We start from the raw sequence: 21,993 nt of genomic DNA on the forward strand, positions 1-21,993 counted from the left end.
AATTCAAAACAAAACAGGTGCAAGGAATAACAACCTGATAGGCAGGAACTCTGCTCTTAAAAATCTGAGCTAATCTCAGCTCTTATAATCTTTAGCATGATCTACAGGAAGGCAGAGAAGAGAGTGACTGACCAGAGGAACCTCTCTGTAAAATATGATAACACATAAAGTCAAAATTGCTAAAAATGGACTTATTTCTCTCATGCACTCACATATCAATAGGAATCCTCACTTTTTACAGTATTATTTCAATGTACAACATTAATTTTTTTAAACAGTTTTCTTTAGCTCAAGATCTTTTACTCGCCATCTACATCAGTGAGTCTTACATTTTTTAATCACAACTCCCCCACCCCCCACCCCCACCAGTAGCAGTGGTGGTGGCAGTAGCAGCAAGTGTTAATAACAGCAACTAACATTTACTGAGAAATTACTATATACCAGAGACCTTACTACCCATTTCCCACATATTAACTCATTTTTTTTTTTTTTTGAGACGGAGTTTCGCTCTTGTTACCCAGGCCGGAGTGCAATGGCGCGATCTCGGCTCACCGCAACCTCCGCCTCCTGGGTTCAGGCAATTCTCCTGCCTCAGCCTCCTGAGTAGCTGGAATTACAGGCACGCGCCACCATGCCCAGCTAATTTTTTTTTTTTGTATTAGTAGAGACGGGGTTTCACCATGTTGACCAGGATGGTCTCGATCTCTTGACCTCGTGATCCACCCGCCTCGGCCTCCCAAAGTGCTGGGATTACAGGCGTGAGCCACCGCGCCCGGCCTATTAACTCATTTAATCTTCACGGCCACCCTATGAAGTAATTTTATTTTCTCATTTACAGAGGAAGACACAGAGGCACAGAAATTAAGTAACTCATCCAAAATAACATAGCTAGTAAGCAGCAGAGTTAGGCTCCAGATGGAGACAAGCTGGCTCGAGTCCGCTCTTGCCTATTACCTGAGCACATGCTCCCAGCTTTTGTGTACTTATTAACTTAGAAATTATATACTACTCTATTAATCCACTATGTGCATTACATATCAAACGTAAAATAAGAGCTAAAAGCCAGGTACACCTGTAGTCCCAGCTCTCTGGAGGCTGAGGGAAGGGGATCATTTGAGCCTGGGAGTTCAAGGCCAGCCTATGCACCATAGCGAGACCCTAGTATCTAAAAATAACCATAATAATAAAAAACACACTAACATATTCTTCCACGTACATTACTGTCTTGCAGGCCCCACTTTGAAGGGTATAGGCCTACAGAACCCAAACTGCTTGGTGTGGCATTTGTGGTTGCTCACATGCTGACCTGCACCCACCCTGCCATTCACACATCCTCTCTCCTTGACACAACAGACTGGTTTGCTCATTGCCTCCTGCAAACACTTTCTGATGCCCTCCTTCATGCCTGCTCATCCCATGTCCCTTGCCTTAGAAAGCTAGTTTAAAGGTTTCTCTCAAGGCCCAATGTTCCCCCGAGGCCTTCTCTGACCTCTCCAGCTCATCCTGGTCTTGCTTCTCAGATGTGTGTGATCTGGGCTACATGCTTGGTGCACATAACATGTAGCCATGTTATTTCTGTGTAGCTGTCTGCAGTGTCAACGGTTTATTTTCCAGGTAACTCATAAGCTTCTTGAGAGCAGAGGATACGCTATAAATTAACTTTTCTTTGTATCCTCCATAGTACCTGACATAGTATGATGTACTTAACTTTTCAATAAATATTTGCTAAACAGAAGAATAAACATTCTCCATATTTACTCTACATCTCTAAGGCCCAGGTCCAGAGAGTTAAGGTAAAGGTCATACCAGAAAGCAGAGGAAGTTAATATGATGGATACTTTGCTCTTTGCCTAAGCTCATCAGAACCATGACAGACTGACCTTATTCACTGTGATTCCAGAGCAGAAGGGCTTCAGAGTCCTCAGCAATCCTGGTATCTATAGTAATGACAACCTCACTTTAGGGAGCTCTTAAGTTTCTAAAGTAACAGCATTCTTCCTGGCCTTGTTTATCCATGACTATCCGCTCTATTGGCACTTTCCTATGGGTAAAAATAGTCTCAAATATACACTTGGTATATCTGCTTACAGATGTCTGAAGCCAGCAGTTTCAGAAGAAAAGATATCTACTCTTTATCTTTATTCAAAATATAAGTTTTCTCATGTCTTGTGATAGAATTTGCTCAAATGTTATTTCCAATGGTGACTACTCTGACATGCCAACCGCCCTCCTCCCGTACCTATTCCTGATTCCCTGTAGCCTATTCTGTTTGTTCTTTTCTCTGCAATGATTATTACCTTCTAACTATCTAATTTACCTATTATATTTACTACAGTAATTTCTGGTATGTTTTATTGAATGTTTATTTCTTGAACATTTCTTACTGTCTCCCTGCTGCTGGAATATAAGTGCACTGAGAGCAGTGATCTGGGAAGGCAAGGATCTGTTTCGTCTGTTCTGACGTAGTCCAAGTACCCAGAACAGTGCTTGGCATGTAGCTGGTGCTCAATTAGCAGTTGTCAAATGAATGAATAAATAGATGATATCAAGTCCCATTTTACTCACAACCTGAAGGCCCCAGAGAGAACCCATCTCCCCTGACAATATTCCTTTTCCTCATCCAGAGAAGCACAAGCTCAAAAGCTTCAAACAATCCTAAGCTTGAATCTCAGTTTTGCTTTTTACTGTTTAATCTTGCATAACTTTAGTGAAACCTCACAACCCCTCTCGCTCTCTGTTTTCTCACCAGTAGGATGGGAATAATGCCTATCCTCCAGAAGAGGCTCTGTAGGAACTCAGTAACTGTTATATCACACACACATTTTTTCTCTAACTAAATATATATATATATATATCTCCTCTTTTTGCCATTAGTTCCCCTACTGTAATCCTGAACAGTAACAAAATCCTGAGGACACATCAGCTGGCAAATCTCTAAGGTCCACATGCCACCTGACTGATACTCTGAGTTCTGAGCACTTCACAACAGAAGTACATTGCCTGGGGAACAGTGACGGTGTAGTACAGTCAATGGTCCAGAACCTGGCAGCTAAGAGCTGTCTCCAACACCCAGAAAAAGCTCCCTAAGTAACAGATACCAAATAAAAGCTTTTGGATGTTTATAAGGAAGGGATTAATTCATCTTCAAAAGGAGCATTTTAATTAAAAATGACTTTTCTGGGCTTATATCCAGAAAGGAATATATTGCCAAAAGGTAAGATTTAACAAGATTTAGTTCTTTCTTTCATTTTTTTTAAGAGCCCAGTGCTTCCCAATCCTTTTCACATCAAGGCACACATAGAAAGTAATCTTTCTTTGGCACTGTGGGATAAAACCAATGATGCTGCTCCCAGCTGCAGGTGACTGCCTAGAGGCTCCAGACCTGCCAGGCCACACTCAGACTCCCTGAGAGCTGAAGGAATCGATACATACCTTGGCACAACCATAGCCACCCCACTGGAGAAACTCTGCCTTAACCCTTCTTGGACTGGGGACCTTTCTAGCAACAGACTTTTCTCCTTTCATAGTAACACAAGTCCTCAAAAAGAAAGAATAAATCTGGCCACCTGACAAGTGTGAGTATTTTCTTTAAATTATGACTCATTCCAGAAAAAAAGCACACAGACTAGAAATCCATTTATAACTGACAACATCAGCATAGTTTCATGCTTTGGTTTTTGATTTTCCATTCTGAAATAATATTTTCAAGGCATAAAACAAATAACAATGGAGACGGCCAACATCTTAGGTTGCCAAATGGAATCTATCAAGGAATGTTCCATTTCTGGACAGCTGGACTATTTTATGTTTCACAATTTTGTACTTTTAAGAAATATAAATGATATTAAAATTCTTAAAGCATTAAGACACTGTCTTACATGGTTACATTTTTAAAAGATGGAAATGGTAATTCTTTTATATTTAATCACAAGGTTTGATGCAACAGGAATATTAATAGAAATACATATGTATCTTTTCTATAAATGTTCATTTGCATCCTTATTTAAGAAACTCCAGTAGAGTTGACACTTAAGGCTACCTCTATCACTGACTGTCTATTTGCTTCCACTGCTCCTGTCTGTAGCACAGAGTGAAGGACGGTTGGTTCAATCCCTGCTTCTTGCACAGTGATTCCTTGATACAACTAGCTGGCTGAACTCACCTATCTTTACTTCTTTCTTTGTTTTCTGGTTTTCTTTCCATAAAGGTAAGGCTAAGGTGTACTCCAACTTCAGTCTTCATGTGTCCCATCCAGCCCAACACTACTGTTCCCATCATGTAAAGATTCTGGCTCTACAGCAAACACAGAGTATATCAGGGTGTTCCAGACTCAAGAAGAAATGGCCTCAGTTTCAGTCTCCTTTTAGGCATGATACTCTACGTGGCTGTATATCTTCTGTCTCCTCTTCATTTCTGTTACTCCTAGTCCCCAAGGGCTGGCTCACTTGGCTTCTAATCCCCAGCTCTCTTTAAGTTTGCCTCAAAGGCAAACTGCTTGTGTTTTCATGACTTCCTACAACAGGGTAAGCAAGCTATATTGTCTGCTGAATTAAATTTAGTCTTGACCACCTTCTCATGGTCCTATCAGCTCCTAGATCTAGGATCCATAACTCCTATGGTTACCCAAGTTGGAGAGGTTTGTCAAATGCTTAAGGATGATAGAAGGTGTGGCAACAGTGGACCTCGCTATAGCCTAGGTCCCAAGGGAGGATCTGTATTTCCAGATACAGAGTTAGTAGTATTAAATGGAAGACCAAAGAGAAGTGATGACAGAGAGATGAGTGGAGAGGGGAGGGTACAATATACCTTTTACGGGTCACAGCTTCCCTGGGTTTCACTGACTTCTGTCTCAATAACACTAACGGATTCACTTTGTTTCCATTGTATCATAACATACCCAATTAAATTTAGGAGAGCAACTGAGTGATAAAGTTTATCTTTAGATGCATTCTTGGTTCATTTTCCCTAGCCAAAAAAAGTTGTTATTCACATCAGTCAGAGACAGCACATTCTAAAGAAAAGAGGAACATGGGCTTTAGAGTTTAATACCTTATCTTGCCCGGGCGTGGTGGCTCATGCCTGTAATCCCAGCACTTTGGGAGGCAGGTGGATCACTTGAGGTCAGGAGTTCAAGACCAGACTAGCCAACATGGTGGAACCCTGTCTCTACTAAAAATACAAAAATCAGTTGGGTGTGGTGGCGGGCCTGTATTCCAAGCTATCTGGGAGGCTGAGGAAGAAGAATTGCTTAAACCCAGGGAGCGGAGGTTGCAGTGAGCCAAGATCGTGCCATTGTACTCCAGCCTGGGTAACAGAGCGAGATTCCATCTAAAAAAAAAAAATGCTAAATTAAAGGGCATAGATCGCCTTTTATTTGTACATAACAACAACAGCAGCAAAAGCCATACACACAAAATAGACAGGAAATGAAAAAACTGAAAATTCAAACTGTTATTTCAAATGGTATACATTTTCTTATGAATCACCAAAATGTGAGTTAAGTACCAAAGAATCAGAATAAACCCTTCCTCATGATTGTTGGCCACGCTTCTCCTCAATATTAGAGAGTTTTCTGAACTCCAATATGACTTCTTGAGGGTGATAAGTAACCTAGTAATAATGTTAAGTTCCCAACATTAAAAGTTCTGGCAACAAAAACAGAAGGTTAATTCTACTTAAAAGACAGAGCAGTCCTGCTAGTGATGTTACCAAATGAGGTACTGTCCATGGCTCTTACCTAGCCTTTACTGAGATTTAATGTCATTTACCCCTGGCTTTCATCAATCTGCTGTATAACCTCACCTTTTCTAATGTGTGTTACTTCCAACCATTTCAACACAGCAATTATGAACCTCTGGTTTTTAAAATGATTAAGAAACAAATCCCACATGTGGTATAATTTGAGTCTTCCATAGTCCCAGAAAATTCAGATATCAGCACATTTCTTGTTTTCAAGGTATACTATAGAAATACTCTGAGATTTGATATATTTATGTAAACATTTTCAAAGCAGTCAAAATGTATAATTCAAGAAAATGTTCTGTGAAAGAATTTGTTTTTTGATTATAAAATGATTTCCTGCTTTTGAAAAAAATTACAATTTTGTATTTACTTAGCTGGCTCTGAAGGTCCAAAGGAGATTATCATTCCTTTCAATCCCTAACATCTCTTTTCCAGGTGCAGGCTTTTTAATGATTTCAAAGGTAGCTTTATGTGGAGAAGGAATCTAGAAGCTGTAGAAAGGAAAGAGAAAAAGAGCCCTCCCCAACTTAACCCCTATGTTTTCCCGTAACGAACCACAGGATGGACAGAACTGGGACAACACAGGTGCAGCACTCCAAAGAACATGCCAGAAAGACTTTCCATATCTCTTTGACTTCTTCTTTTCAGTCAGGGTAAACCAACCTTGATAAAGGCAGGAATCTGTCTGACAAACATGAGTACGATACCAACAGCCACATTTGCTGGCTTTTATTCAACAAGCCCTTCATCTCACCAATACTTAGGAACAAGAGCAACTGCCACAACAACCCCAGAGTTATAGGGTTTTAACTTTTCCACGGGATTTCACATTTTATCTAGCAGAAAAAGTAAACTTAAGAATATCAAAAGCAGCCCAGAGACAGCACAAACGACCATGTTTTGCTGCTGGGCAGACTGGGGAAGTCCAGGCAGACCTGTCAGTAGTGGGTGTGGGAAACGAGGCTGGGAGGTTCATTTGCACAACTGTGAGAGAGCCCAAGAAGCAACTCCAACCAAACTACTTGGAGAAAGTTCAGTAACAAGTGGATCTTCACTAAAGAAAATCTGATGGCTGATCCCCTGGACAAGCTAGGCCTTCCTTCTAACTCCGATATGGTTCACGCTTTGAAAAGGCTGTTCTACATTCCTCATCATTCCAGCCCTGCTCTTTTGAAGCAGCAGCAGAGTCTGACACAATCAAGAGACATAAATTGCATGACAGAGCAAATGATAATCTTTGGGCCACCATGGTCCATCTTTAAGACTAAGAAAATAACCCCTGCCCCTCTCTTTATCACAGAGATGTAGTGAGAACTCAAGGGAGATGAGTGCTCAAGAATTTATACTAAAGAAACCACCTAAAACCCATAATGTATATAACACAGACCAGATGATCTCAAACTGCAGTCTGGGACTATGCAATCTTTTCAAGAGGTCCACAAGACAAATTATTTTCAAGTGATGCTAACAAAATAGTTTCCTCTTTTGTTCTCATTCTCTCAAAGTGTACAGTGGAGTTTACCAGAGGCTACAAGGTGTGTGATGAAGTCATTATTTTTATGACTAATGCAGTATGTGCTTGTAAGTCCTCGTGTTTTAACATTTTCTCAAGTTTCTTTTCTTTTTGTTTTTTTTCTTTTTTTTTTGAGACAGAGTTTTACTCTGCTGCCTGGGCTGGAGTGCAGTGACATGATCCTGACTCACCGCAACCTCTGCTTCTGGGGCTCAAGTGATTCTCGTGCCTCGGCCTTCCAAGTCAAGTAGCTGGGACTACAGGTGTGCACCACCACACACAGTTAATTTATGCATTTTTAGTGGAGATGGGTTTCGCCATGTTGGCCAGGCTGGCCTTGAACTCCTGGCCTCAAGTCATCAGTCCAACTCAGTCTCCCAAAGTGCTGAAATTACAGGCATTAGCCACCGCACCCAGTCTGTCTCAAGTTTACTTTCTAATTAAATATTGATAGACAAAACTCTCCAGAAGCCGCAACAGCTGTTAAGAGTGTAAACAGGTCCTGAGACTAAGTTGAAAACTAGTCAACCTAGAACTGCAGTCCCACCCAAACCAGCAGTTCCGACCCAGGCTGCCGTCTCATCCACTGGGAACCTGTATGCTGCTCTCTTTGCATGGGAGACTCCTTCCCTTCCTTTACTTGGCTAACCTCTTTCAGCCTCTACTTAGATGTCGCCTCCTCTGGGACACTTTCTCTGATTTTCCAGACAAGTCTGGTGGTCCTGCTATGTGTTCAACCAGCACTTAGCACACTGCATTGTGATTATTTTCTGGTTCTTGTCTTTGGCTTCTTCAAGGCAAAAATGACTTATTGCTACTGGACTGTGACACAGTGGTATGTAGTAGACATTCAGTAAATATTTGTTAAATATAGAAAACAACCAAGGAACGGCCAGGCATAGTGGCTCACGCCTGTAATCCCATCACTTTGGGAAGCTGAGGTAGGTGGATCACTGGAGGTCAGGAGTTTGAGACCAGCCTGGCCAACATGTCGAAACCCCATCTCTACCAAAAATACAAAAATTAGCGAGCGTGGGGGGTGGGGGCAGGCTTGTAATCCCAACTTCTTGGGAGGCTGAGGCACAAGAATGACTTGAACCCAGAAGGCGCAGCTTACAGTGAGCCGATATTGCACCACTGCACTCCAACCTGGGCAACAGATTCTGTCTCAGAAAAAAAAAAAGTTCTATCTTGCATTCTTATTACCTAGGGGAAATTAGTTACAAGATAATTAGTTTTCTTTATAGTATAGGTCTATTTAAATTAAGAGTAACAATAATGATTATCTGTATATCTTGCGGTGCACCAGGCACTATTCTAAGCACGTCATATGTATTAATTCACTTAGTCCTCACAAAGTCCCTATGAGGTATATGCTACTATTATCCTCATTTTAAAAATGAAGACACAGATGTGTAAGTAATGAGGGGTAGATCTGAGATTCACACCCAGGCAGTCTGGCTCCAGAGCTTCATCCTGTTAATCACTCCACATACTGCCTGCCATGTCAGCAGTGTCGAGCTCAGGCTTATAACGTGTATTGAGATCTCAAGGCTGTCTCTCAACTCTGTTCATAAACCAGGAACATGACCTGACATGTATATTCCACTCCTAGCCCCATGCTTGTGTGAGCGACTATAGCAGCCATGTGAACAGAAGACCTCACCAATATTACCTGTCCTCAAGTTAGCGTTGAAATAGGATAGTTTCAGTAAAAAGTCTCTTTCTCATTTACTTTTTGTATGTTACTTTTTTCTAGAAGAAATGCTAGGTTAAAAACAATAAACTCGTATATTTATTCAAAATACTAAGTTTTTTTGGTAGCTCAGGGAAAACAGGAAAGTTCAATCCTTCCTCACACTAAGGTGGTGTGCCACAGGGCAGACTCTCCCTGATGTGTGTCACTCTTCCTGAGCCTCTCAGGCTACCCTCTCTCAAGAAATGCTTTCAGTTTCACTCTGAATAGGTAGTGGCCCAAAATGTTCTGCAGACATACTTGATGGAAAAGACAAAGTTTTATCTGGTTCAGAGAGGTAAGGCCAAGTGGGAGAAAGTATACTATAGAAAACACAGGGTGTATTACAAAAAAAAATCTTGAGAGACTCACAATGTAACACTGTAGTGATATTTGGGATGAGAAAAGCATAATTAGGAGATACCTGATCTTTCAGAAGTAAAAAAAAAAAGTTCTGATAAAGTTAAAGGCCTGTGTATCAAATCTTCACCAGCTGACAGTACATGAGAAATCAAAGTTTATCTTATGATGTTTGACAGAAGTCACACAAAGCAACTTTACTTACCTGGAGAAGTGTTCCATGAATATGGTTTTGCCGGAAACACTGGTCAGTGCAGCTGGGGAGTGTGGCCAACAGAGTTTGGATGGTATTAGGAATATGATCTATCATAACAAATGGGACCAAGGCACGAGCTGCCATTTCACGGGAATGGTAGACAGGTGAGTGACCACACCTGGGGAGAAATAAAAACACAAGACCATTCTACAGTCATGTCCACATCTGTGTCTTTGTATATACTTAACATTCTATCTAGCTTGGGTTAGAACATCCAGGGGCTGAGGGGAGACAGGAGCTGCTTCTTATTCCAAATGATGTTTTGTAGCAGTATTAGTTCTACAGGTGACTTTGCTTTGGTTAAAAACATCATTAACATCCGTAATTCTTTATCATGAAGAATAAATGTAGGCAGGCTTGGGAATAAGACAATAAACAGAGAGTAGAAAAAACAACTTACTCATTAACTGTTTACTGTGTATTTATGATAAGCAAAGGTACCATGATAAGTGCCATAAACAATAAGACAGTTACCATTGTCTGTGAAGAGCCCATACTTGGGCTGGCCAGAGGAAAAGCACATTTGAAAAAAACGACCAAAAGTACGAGACAGTGTAGGAAAAGTGAGAAGCAAGTGACCTTGACATTATAACTATAGAAAATCAAAAGAAGGATGGAACTCAGGAAAGCAAGCATGATTCAAGTAGGCCAAGAAAAATCTGAAGTCATTTCAACTGGGGACAAAGTGCTATAAAGCAAGGGTAGAAACATTCAAGGTATAGGTAGGTATGTCTGAATAATGCAGAGGTTCATGAATAACAGTAAAAGTTAAGGCTGAGAAGTGGGTGGGGCCACACTGGGGAGTGCCACAGATGGCACAGTACATGGTCTGAACTTATTGTTAAGAGAATAAGAGATGGACCTTCAAATCACCAAATCCTTGCCTCTGGGCTGACTCACACCCAAAGAGGAGGAATAAAAGTCCTGGACAAGTGCTATTTTGAGATTCTACGAAGGTCACTGTAAAGTCAGGTCATTTAAAGCCTCTCGACTTTATAAACACTCAGAACCTGAAAGACCATAACATTTTGTTGAAACTGTGCACTGTAAAGCCTTCACAGATAAGAGATTGATGATTTGAGAGGAAAGTCCAATATGGTAAGCTTAAAAACTCAAGAACCAGCTTAAGCAAGTTCTTGACTAGAACTCTCAAAACTTCATGATTTTTTATCCAATTAAAAAAGTAACTCAATTTAGAGAAATATCTTAGACAACAAGAACAGGGAAGACCAGAAGAGGGTAGACTCTGCAGAGAAAAAGAGATGGTGTCTTGACTTTTTCAAAATTAATCAGTGTTCACAAAGGAATTACTTGGTAAGAACTAGGCCATTAGGGCCACATGGCCATGTTGGCTTAGGAAGTAGAGGGATAGGGCCCTACTACAGCAATGTTTCTAACACCCTAGAGCTTATCGCCAACATTTATTATAATGTGACAACAGAAAAACAGATATAATTTCTGTACAAATAGAACAGCCTGAGCAGAATTGCATCATGGTGTTGGGGGAGGTAGGGAAAGAGAAGAAAGACGTATGGAGTAAGTTTTAAAAAAAAAAGTGTCATTTCCCCACCCCCTCAAGACAGTTAGGTCTGTCAGGTAGGTCCGGCAGCACATATAGTTTCAGGATGGAGAAGTCACCTCACATTTCTGTGGGAAAACAGAGAGCTATGGTTACAGTAGATAGCTGGACAGTTCCCCACAACTCATCTACTTTCTCACTTATTCTTTTTAAATGATTAAATGTTTAATCCATAATTGGCAAATGCAGAAAAATGTTTGCTTTGGCCTATAGGGAATGGTAGGGGTGGGAGTCAGGGAGAAAACTTCATTTGACCAAAAAAAAAACTCTGAAAATGTTTTGAGATTGAATTAGCAGATGACCTCACTCTGTACAGCAAAGTCATTTGTTGGAAGCTTCTCCTAGGGTCTGTACCCCACGTCTCTAACACACACTCTTTGTGTTACAGTGAGTTTTATGTTACCATAAGGGCTCTTGTATATAAATGTTTCTTTTCAAATACAAATAACTCTGACATGGTTACAGATGTTTAGTTTCCAATTAGCAGTAACTGTACACTAAAGAATGCCCTTCCTTTTGCTCCTGACCTTTGTAAATGATGATTTCCCAAAGGATTCTGGAATCCATACAGGAGGAAGAATGGAAAGTGGGGAAAGTGCCAGAATTTTCTGCTTTTGGATACCCTGTGTTAGGGTAGTTTCCAAATACACACAACCAGGTTAAAAAGCAAAACAAAACCTCTCCTCAAAAAAGTAATGCAATTACCAAAAAAGAAGCCAATTCTTGAAGCAATATTTAATTAACATTCATTATAAAGCAATGGTTAAATATTATTTCAAAATCCTTTCTATTACAAATTCTTTAGATGGAAAGATTAGATCACAGATGAATTTATATACATATATAAACACTAAGAAAAAAAAATTCTAGGTTACTGTTTTCTTACCTACTGGAGGCAAGGAGGGGTCTGATGAGAACATTTAGAACCTATTGCTATAAGAACAGAAAATTAGAACACTTGGATTTTCATTCTGCTTTGGACATTGAGTTCTGTGACTTGGACAAGTCATAGTAACCTCTCTGAGTCTCAGTACAGATGAGAATGGTGGCAATGCTTTCTACCCAGTGGTCTGATGTGATAACTAAGAAAACATTCCAAGAAGGAAGATCTTCGGAAAGTCCAAGTTTTTAAGTGCACTGTGCCTGTGTCTAGTAATAGCACCAGTGTATTCAAGAATTACAGGCCTGTAAGTGGCCCCAATAAGAGAATTAAGACCATGTGGTGAATTCTGTGCTGTTTTAAAAAGGTAAGACAACATGTTGATAATATGAAGGCAAAGAGGGTCTTTTTTAGGCCACCATTGAAAGTTTTGAGGAAGAGTCTTAAGCCCTTCTGAAGTAAGTGAGATAGCCCCTGTCTCTCTAAGTCTCAGTTTCTTCTATAAAATGAAACAAATATACTTAAGGTCTCGAAGGTCACTTCCTCTTTTACCATTCCTTGAAAATCAATTCCTCTAATAGCCCTAAGCTGTGTTCTAGGCCTGAATACTAGGTCCTCCACAGAATCTGCAAGGTACGCAGACACCAGTGTCTTGAAACCTCTAGCCCTCTCACTTTGATAAACCCTTTCCATGTTCATTTTAATTACATGTTTATTGACTGTCTACCATGTCCTTGATGCTGTGTGACATGAGACATGACACATTTTTAATAGGAATACTTGCACCCCACAATTGAATAGTCCTTGACAGTTGATAAAACTCCTGCACATCTGTGATCTCTTTACTATGCAACATTCCTGTAGCACAAAAGGACATTACAGACCTAAATTAACAGATGAAAAATAAAATGAAGCTCAGAAAGGCTAAGTGGACTCTCTGAGGGCTAAGTCCAGGATGCATACGCTGCGCTCAGGTCAGACTGTGATCCAGAGCTCTCTGGCTATCCCAACCTATAGCTCACATCTGGAAATTAAGGGAGCACAAAAATAGCTAACAAAAATAGCTAACAAAAACATAAACGGTAATTTACACGTGGCAAATTTCTAAATGAGTGGGTTTTTTTAAACTTTTTAAGGATCATGAAAATATTTCAGAAACTAATGTAAACTATGGACTCTCTCACAAGAGGAATATATTTATGAATATATACATATACACACAATTTCCCATGCAAATTCAGGTTCTTGACATATATCCAAAATCCTTGGGGTGGGGGGAGTTTCCCAGACCCAGGTGGAGAACCTCCCATTGCTCCTTTGCATAAACCAATGACCACACAACGCGGCTGTCAGGTGTGTGCTCTGCTGCATGTGACACAGCAGTGGAGAAGAACACTGCTCACAGGGAACCACCAGCTTAGAGGGGATATAAGACTGCTCATCACAAATTTGTGGTATCCATGGAGACATACACAGCTGTAGAGTGGCACAGAAAAGGCAAGTGGGAGGCAGAGCTGAAACAACTTTCTGTAACAGATAAAAGACCTTCAAATGAGGGCGAAATACACCCTTGGACTTAAAACTTCAGGAACCAGAAGAGTTCAGAATGCAGTATCCTGGGCAAAAAAAGGACCATTCTGCTGAGATCATGCTGACTTCACCACCTTTTACAGAGTTGGGGCTAAGCTTTATCCAAGTGTTCTCTTCTCATATCTACTCTCACAATCTGTTCTTTTTTTCTGATAGGTTTCAAAGGTAAGTGGCTGCACATCACCAAAACTGTCTCTGCTCACCCACAGCTGTAGGGACATCTACTGAGTATCCAGTACAAGCACACACTGGGTCAGGTACCAGAGAATTGGAGAGAAAAGTCACTGCCTAGGCCACAGGGAACCTACAGTCTAGTGCAGAAGATAAAAGAACTAGCCAATGATTCTCAGGCCCTGAGAAGTAAACACAAGCTGCTGCTGCTGTAAGTGCAACACCTGTGTGTGGGAGACTGGTCTAGAAGATCATGCCCAGCTGTGCCTAAGTGGGGAGAGGCAGAGAGTACCTGGGTTTGGCCAGAAAGAAGTACTTCCCAGACCTGAGGCTTTCCCTATGTGAACCCAAACTGCTCCTGAGAGCACCCAGACAAAAGGAAGGGAATTGAGATTAAGTGACTACTATGTGCCAGTACTGGCTCTGTGCTTTGGATACACTATTTTGATTATTTCATTAATCATCATTCCAAGGTCAGTGTCATTATCCCTATTTTAAGATGAACAGAGTGAGGATTCCCAGCATACTTTGGGTCATAAAACTATGATAAAGTCTGCATTTTAATTAGGGTCTGTCTACCTACAAAATTCGGTCTTTCTAAGACTTTACAATGCAGTTGCCTCAAAATCCTGAGAGCCTTGGAAAAGCCCAATGCTTCCAAACATTCAACCTAATCACACTGAAGTATGAACGACTTACAGAACCAACCAGTCTCTAATTTTAGACCACAAAGCAGAACAACGAAGGTGATCCTGATAACAGTTGACATTTCCTGAGGATTTACTAAAGACCAGACTCTGTATGTGGTATCTCATTTAAATCCGACAAGCCAGAGTGACAGAGAAACTTTGTAGGCCATGTGGGGGAGGGAACTTTAAGGCTCAGCAGCATTGAGCAAGTTCCCGTAGGTCACAGGAACCAGAGGCTTCAAAGTCTCCAAACGGCTTCAGGATCCAGCCAATATCCTCTTCCACCCTACCTTATTAACATAATTAACATTCCCCCAGCTCCTCCCCATTTCTGGGTCCACCTCCAGTCCTGCTTCTTACTTTTCAGGTGAGGCTGTACCATGTACAAAACAAAGGCCCCCAAACTTCTGCCAATGATGAAAAGGACCATCCACTTGCTCTAGATGTCCCTATTTAACCAAGCGGTTAGCATCTTCGGAGCTGGGCTGAATTCAAAACAGCTATGTCTGACCCTGACCCCATTCCCCCATAATATACCCCCTCAAACCTCTCACTAAAGTTACTCAAGAATGCCAGCCATGCTATTATGGTCTGTTTGTCCTACAGCATGGCTGTCAGCTCTTGGGAAACGGTCATCTACAGACAACCGAAAATTGAGACAATCCTACCTTACAGGCCGTCTCTAAAGGCTGGATGAGACACAGCAGGCTGAGGCTCTGGATTATACTCCTTTCAAAAAAATCTTTCTTTCTATATATCTTTTGTTGGCAAGCCAACTGAATGTTATTCTCACTAGAATAATGTCCTTTTACTCTTGTACTCTTGTAATGAAGAGGGGAACTCCTCTTTATCTTCTGAACTATGCTAAGGTATTACATTTTTGTTTAGAGACAGGGTCTCACTCTGTCACTCAGGCTGGAGTTCAGTGGCGAGATCACAGCTGACTGAAGCCTTGGATTTCTGGGCTCCAGTGATCGTCCTACCTCAGCCTCCTGAGTAGCTGGGATTACAGTCGTGTGCCACCATATCTAGTTCATTTTTTTTTTTTAAGTAGAGACAGGGTTTCATACACCTGCCTCAAGCGCTCCTCCCACTTTGGCCTTCCAGAGTGCTGGGATTATAAGCATGAACCACAGTGCCTGGCCTCTGCTAAGGTATTACCTTTTTTGGGAAACTTTACTATACCTCCTCTGATCAGAATCAATCACTTCCTTCCCTCTGCCTACTGCAACTGCATATTGAGCTCTGCCAAAGCAGGCAGTGCAGCTCACTGACCTATCCCAAAGCAGCTCTCAGGCATCATCATATCTGCTAGACTGAAATGACTGAGAACAGAAACACGGTCTTCATAGTTCTTTACCACAGAGCACATAGACAGGCATTAAGAACATGCTCTGGAATCCAGCAGACCTAAGTTTACATCCGAGTTCTGACACTTACTAATGTGTGACTTTAAATGTAAACCTCCTAAATTTTTATCTTCTACAAATGGAGAAAAGGAAGAGAGCTTATTTCATTGGGCTGTTGTGAAGCTTAAATGAAATAATGCATGAAAATAAAATGCCTTGAAGACAGGTAGGTGGAATAATTTGGAAATAAACCTTTATACATATTTACAAATTATTTGTCCTAGTGTTCTCTGTCTCAACAAATGGCTGAGGAAACCAAACAGGCTCCAAGTGCTCACAAAGGCCAACCCACCTCTCTTCCCCTAAATGAGCTGGAAAGGAGAGGAGGTTTGAGTTTCTTTGGGGCCTATTCAACTTGTTTATGTGAAACTCATTGGTTTATTCACCTGGTGCAGGGCCCAAGTCTATTTTCTGTCAACTCTACCATTATTATACCCAGATTTCTTTTTCTTTTTTGTAGTGTATCGTTCATAGTTTCAAATCTTGCCTTCAGGAAAACATATACAAGTGTGGGTATGTGCGTATGCATGAAGAGAGAAACCACAAAAAATATATATATTTTTAAAAAGTTCATATCCAGTGAATTGGAAAAAGCAGATATTTCTGCATGTCCTGTAACTATTAAATATGTTTTTGTTATAAATGTGGCATTCCTGAAGCCCCTTTCCCACATTCTCAGGTGAGTTCAGTGATGGCCAAGGTTGCCAGATTCTCTACTTGTTCTTCCTATGCCAATATTCCATTCATCAAAGGATGTACACCACCACCTGAACTAGCTGCTCCTTTTCCTGCAACTCAAACTGCTAGCACACAGAAGATGCATTCACTGTAATCTTGCCCTCTGCATAGCTCATGGATTTCTTTATTGAAATATATTTCTTGGAAAAGTAATGAGTTCGGGGCTTTTAAAGTTTGATTTTTTAAAATCCTTGGTTTGGGTAGTAAGGAGAAAATAAGAGTTGGAGACAGTAGCTAAACTAAAAACTGCACATTTCCAGAGTGGATGGACATACACACAAAGCAACTTCACACAGAATGTTTAGTTTAAAAATGTATCTATCAAGCCACTCAAAGTTCTTTGCAAATTAATTCAAAGCAACACGTTAAACCCTTAAAAAAAATCTACGAAGAAATGCCAACAATCATAAGCCACAACAGAACATCTGAAAACTGTAGTGTGTGACCACTTGAGACAAGCACAACCACAGAGTCTAAGCCTCAGAAAATGCATGCTCTTGGGGTCACCTTCACACTGCCTCCCAGTGACCCAGGCTGACAGGCCACAGGCTATTGATTCCAGTGAAATATCAGCTGCTGGGAGCTAGAAATCAGCCTCCATCATCTGGGCATCCCTCCACTTGCCCCAGCAAGAAGTGCGCATGGCATTCAGTGGCATGGTATTCAGTGACCTGATGGCAGAAACACTGAGTCTCGGATGCAATGGCTATGGCTACTTGCATTCAGACTATTCCTTTTAGTGCTAGGAAATAAGGCAAGGGTATTTTCCAACAGGGAGGGGTGAAGGTATACAACGTGGTAGTTACTTTAAAAGCTCTGTAAACAATGTGCTTTAATTGTTCAGAATTAGAAATATTCTTAAATAAATGAAAAGATGCATAATTTCTGAACGCTGATTTCTGGTTACCTGCTGATCAAAATGTAGAGAATGAAAATTACATTTCATCTGAAATTTCATTAAATGTTTCATCATTTTTTGAGACAACAAAAAATATAATTTGAAACCAAAATTTTCAGATCCCAACCAAATGCTGGAGATTTTTCTCAGGGGCACTGAAATGTGCTATACCTTAGCAATAATTCTTTCCTGACTCTGGGAAAAACATGGAAAGGAATTCATAGCAAAATACATACAAAGACATTGGAAGGCGCAGAAAATGTCTTTCCTAAGCAAATAACAATAACCACATTCCAGATCTACCCTTGGGGTTCTTGGGCTGAGATGAGCTGCGTGCAAGGCAGGAGCTGGGCTGCAGCATATGCAGACTCCAAGAGCGGCACATCCCTTTAAATTGCGAAACCCTTCACGATGTTTCTGCTTTGGCTCCACAAACAACCAAGAAATGAGCACATTCAGGCAGCCACTGACTCTTTAAAGGGGCTGAACGTAATAACACTTGGCCTCTCAGCATGTCTCCTCCTTTCCTTGCACGCAGTGGACGGGTCTGAGAAATCAGTAACAGGCTGGCTTTCCTTTGGTGTTGGTCACTGCTCAAAGGCCAAGTTCTCAAAGTGATTTAATACAGTTAAAACTCAGGCCATTATCCTTTAGAGCAAGAGATTCCATATTCACAGTGATTGATTTTTCAGTTCACAAACAGAAATGAGTGGTGATTTTAAGACACTACACAAAGGAACAGAGAGAATTTACCATCTTATTTTTGTAAACCCTATTAATATGTAACTCTACTACATATAGATAGGAGGTTTAGAAAGGAAAGTTTTTATTGCCATTAAAAAACTTTTTTCTAGCTTTCAAATTTTCTAGAACCTAGGATAGCTCTCTATTGTCACATTAAATACATATTCTTATTCTGGTATTCAAAGTACCCTAATTCTAGCCCCAGATTGAATGGACAAATCATAGGTGCTGAGTGTATTTTTCATTGACCAATTTAACTTTTCAGGTGATTATCTCTGACATGATATTAAAATCTTAGACAATCTAAACATCCTGTGAGTCAAGGGAATGCTCAACATACACCAATTTTATTAACTTCCCTTTTGACAAGAATCTGTTACATTTCTAAAAGATTCTGATAGCCATGCTAAAAGAAGGAAGGAAAAAAGGAATTGAATTGAAGGTAAGAACATCCAGATGCCAAGTAATGTGCTAGGTACTTTAAAATATTTTCTCTTATTTTTAGTACTCCAATAAACTCTTTAAAATAAAGTACATAGTACTATATAAATATATGTGAGTTTTCACTCTAGATAGTCTGGTGGGAACATAAAAAGAATGATGAAGTCCCAAATAAAATGTAACCACAACCAAATAAAATGCCCTGTGCCAATATTTTTGTTGTTGTGATAATGAATGAGGAAACCTTTACAGGCAATTTATCCCACTAATTTCAATGGCTGGAACTCATATTTGCAGGTCTCATACATAAGGAATTGGTAGTCTAAACATGTTTCCTCCTGTTCTAACTAATGTTAAACAAAACAATGTCTAAAGCTTTATAAAATATTATCTTTAAGGAAGACAAATTAATCACCAAGACTTTGAGGCAAATCATCCATCAAGTTGCAGCCATCAACCAACAGTTTTTGAAGAACTCCACGTCAGACTGCAACAGTTCCACAAAGGCTATGGCAGTGTCCCCGATATCCTCCATCAGTACTGACCACCTCAGGTCAAATCACTTACCTGTCATTCAACAGTCATTCAAAGAATACTATTAATTTTGTGCTTGCCTCGGCAGCACATATACTAAAATTGGAATGATACCGAGAAGATTAGCACGGCCCCTGCGCAAAGTATGGTATTTATTTAACGACAAATTTGAAATGCCCAAATAAAAATCTTCAGCATTTGTAATGACAAGAAAAGACACATACATGTCAGCACGTTGGCAGAATCTTCATGGGCTTAGGAAAAAATATACAGTCATCAGCTTTAAGTGACTTTTTTGGTGAAGTGAAACCTACTGTGAAGCAGAAGGACTTACACGGTTTCCTTCGTGTCTTTTACGAAAGGCTACTTTTAAGACATCTTCAAATTAAAATATTAGTATCTAACAATGTGGCCACAGCAAATTAGATAATGTCCTTTCACATCCTCATCTGTAAAAGCATATTAGAATAAGTGACCTCTAAAGTCACCTTCAATAACAAAATTCAATAATGGATGTTTAAACATTCCAGGCAGATAGCTATCTTTTTTTATTTTAAAATATCATTATGACCTCTCTTAACTTGTTCCATTGCTTAATCTCGTAATATTAATGCTAATAATAAAAGTTTTATGGCTAACCCTAACCATACTCAGTCTTTCTATAGTTGGAGCCAATTTTCTCTAGTTTGAGCCTCCGTGGAAGTGCAGACAAATGACCAGTGTTTTCTACACACAGGAAAACCCTTCATTAACGATACTGGAATCCCGTCGTTAACGCACCCTTTACTCTTTTTTTACCGGAATCCAGTCATTAACGCACACTTGCAACTCCTTTCATCATGTAGAATCTCTTCTCTAGAATCTCAGTAATTATTTTGCATCTACAGAGGGTTAAATGAATCTTCCCGATGCCATCAGCTAAAACAATGATTGGTGCTACTGCTGTATGAGAGAAATTTGAGGATTTCTTTTAATTTGATTGGTTTGCAGAGACTGCAATTTGTTTTTGCTAAAGCTAATTAATGCCCCTGAATGACCCTCCTTATGTTTCACAGCAACACTTCATAAAACCAGAAAGAATGAGTTTTAAAAATAATAAAGTACAAGGAAAGTTTTGAAAAATTCCCAAAAGTTGGTTTTTTGGCCTGGAAAAATGACACAAAAGAGCAACAGATATTGAGATATTAGCAATAGACTCATTCAAGGTATCTTTTCTCAAATGAAAACTGCAATTAGGTAAGTTGAGTCGTATTTCAGCAAGCCTACAGTATCCCAAACAGAATCTTGTCAGTCAGTTTTTAAATACCCCGAGAAAGTCTGACATCCTCCTTTGGTTATCCCAGTGCCCATGTTTACACTGCCAGTCAAAAAAATACTTCCTTAAGTATAATTATAATTTTTCGTGCTGCAATTTAATTTTTCTGGTTCCACATGCCAGGGAAAGAAAGAAATCTATGTCTTAAAGACTTGTCTCCAAAATATATTTGGAATAATAAAAAAACAAAGCCAGGCATGGTGGCTCACACTCGTAATCTCAGCACTTTGGAAGACCGAGGCAGCAGGATTGCTTGAGGCCAGGAGTTTGAGACCAGCCTGGGCCAGCCTGGGCAAAGTGAGACTCTGTCTCTACAAAATAATAATAATATGGTGGCATGTACTTGTAGTCCTAGCTACTCAGGTGGCTGAGGCAGCAGGATCACTTGAATCTAGGAGGTTAAGGATACAGTGAGCTGTGATTGTACTACTGTACTCCAGCCGGGGTGGCAAATCAAGACCTCATCTCCTAATTAAAAAAAAAAAAAAAGGGGGGATGGGGGGCGGGAGGGAGCGCAAACAACCTTACAGAAAAATTGGGCTTCAAACAGACACTTCAGCAAAGAAGATATATGAATGCCAAATACATGTAAAGATGCTCAACATCCTTAGTCATTAGTGAAGTTTAAAACCACAGAGAGATAGTACTACATACTCACTAAAAAGGCTAAAGTTAAAAAGACTGAGTATACCAAGTGTTGGCTAGAATATGGAACAACTAGAATTCTCATACTCTACTAGTGGGAATATATATTCACTTGGGAAAACAATTTGGCAGTTTCTTAAAAAGTAAATATATACCTATCATTCACCTCACCTGTATAATTCCTGTGTATTTCCACTAGAGAAATGAAAGCCTAAGTCCATATAAAGACTTGTGCATAAATGTTCCTAGCAACTTATTTGTTGCTAGTTGATGGACACAACACAAATGTCATTCAACAGGTAAGTACACAAACAAATTGTGGTATATCCATACAATGGAATACTGTTTGGCAATAAAAAGAAACAAGCTATGGATACACATAATGACATGGCTGAATCTCAAAATAATTATACTAAGTAAAAAAGCCAGACAAAATAGAATGCATCCTGTATGATTCCATTTACATAAAATTCTAGGAAATGCAAATTAATCTATAGTGACAGAACATACAACCACCATTGCCAGGGAGGTGGGGGAGGGGAGGTTGGGTAAGGATTACAATGGGTGATGGTTAGGTTCATTACCATGGCAGTGATGATGGTTTTATGGGTATATAAAAACATCAAATTGTGTACTTTAAACATGTGCAGTTTATTTTACATCAATTATACCCCAATAAGGTTGTTTTTAAAAGAATAATCTTTCATATACATTAGAAAAGTTAAGTTATACATCCTGTCTTGTTTTCTTAGCC

The 21,993-nt window shown here is 40.0% G+C and overlaps 1 protein-coding gene and 1 non-coding gene across 7 annotated transcripts in view; one reads left to right on the forward strand and one right to left on the reverse strand.

Moving 5' to 3' along the window:
• THADA (THADA armadillo repeat containing) overlaps positions 1–21,993 on the reverse strand; it is a 357,394-nt gene that overhangs the window by 161,367 nt on the left and 174,034 nt on the right. For all 6 annotated transcript variants that reach the window (XM_064364035.1, XM_064364033.1, XM_064364034.1 and 3 more), the window contains exon 30: positions 9,556–9,724. In XM_064364035.1, the coding sequence (XP_064220105.1) occupies positions 9,556–9,724 (169 nt within the window). The remainder of the gene's footprint in view (positions 1–9,555; positions 9,725–21,993) is intronic.
• LOC135269780 (U6 spliceosomal RNA) lies at positions 19,352–19,460 on the forward strand. Its single transcript, XR_010338038.1, has one exon. It is a non-coding gene; the product is annotated as a U6 spliceosomal RNA (small nuclear RNA).

Source organism: Aotus nancymaae, unplaced genomic scaffold, assembly GCF_030222135.1.
Source record: "Aotus nancymaae isolate 86718 unplaced genomic scaffold, 86718_ANA_hifiasm-v0.15.2.pri h1tg000057l, whole genome shotgun sequence".
Lineage (NCBI taxonomy): Eukaryota > Metazoa > Chordata > Mammalia > Primates > Aotidae > Aotus > Aotus nancymaae.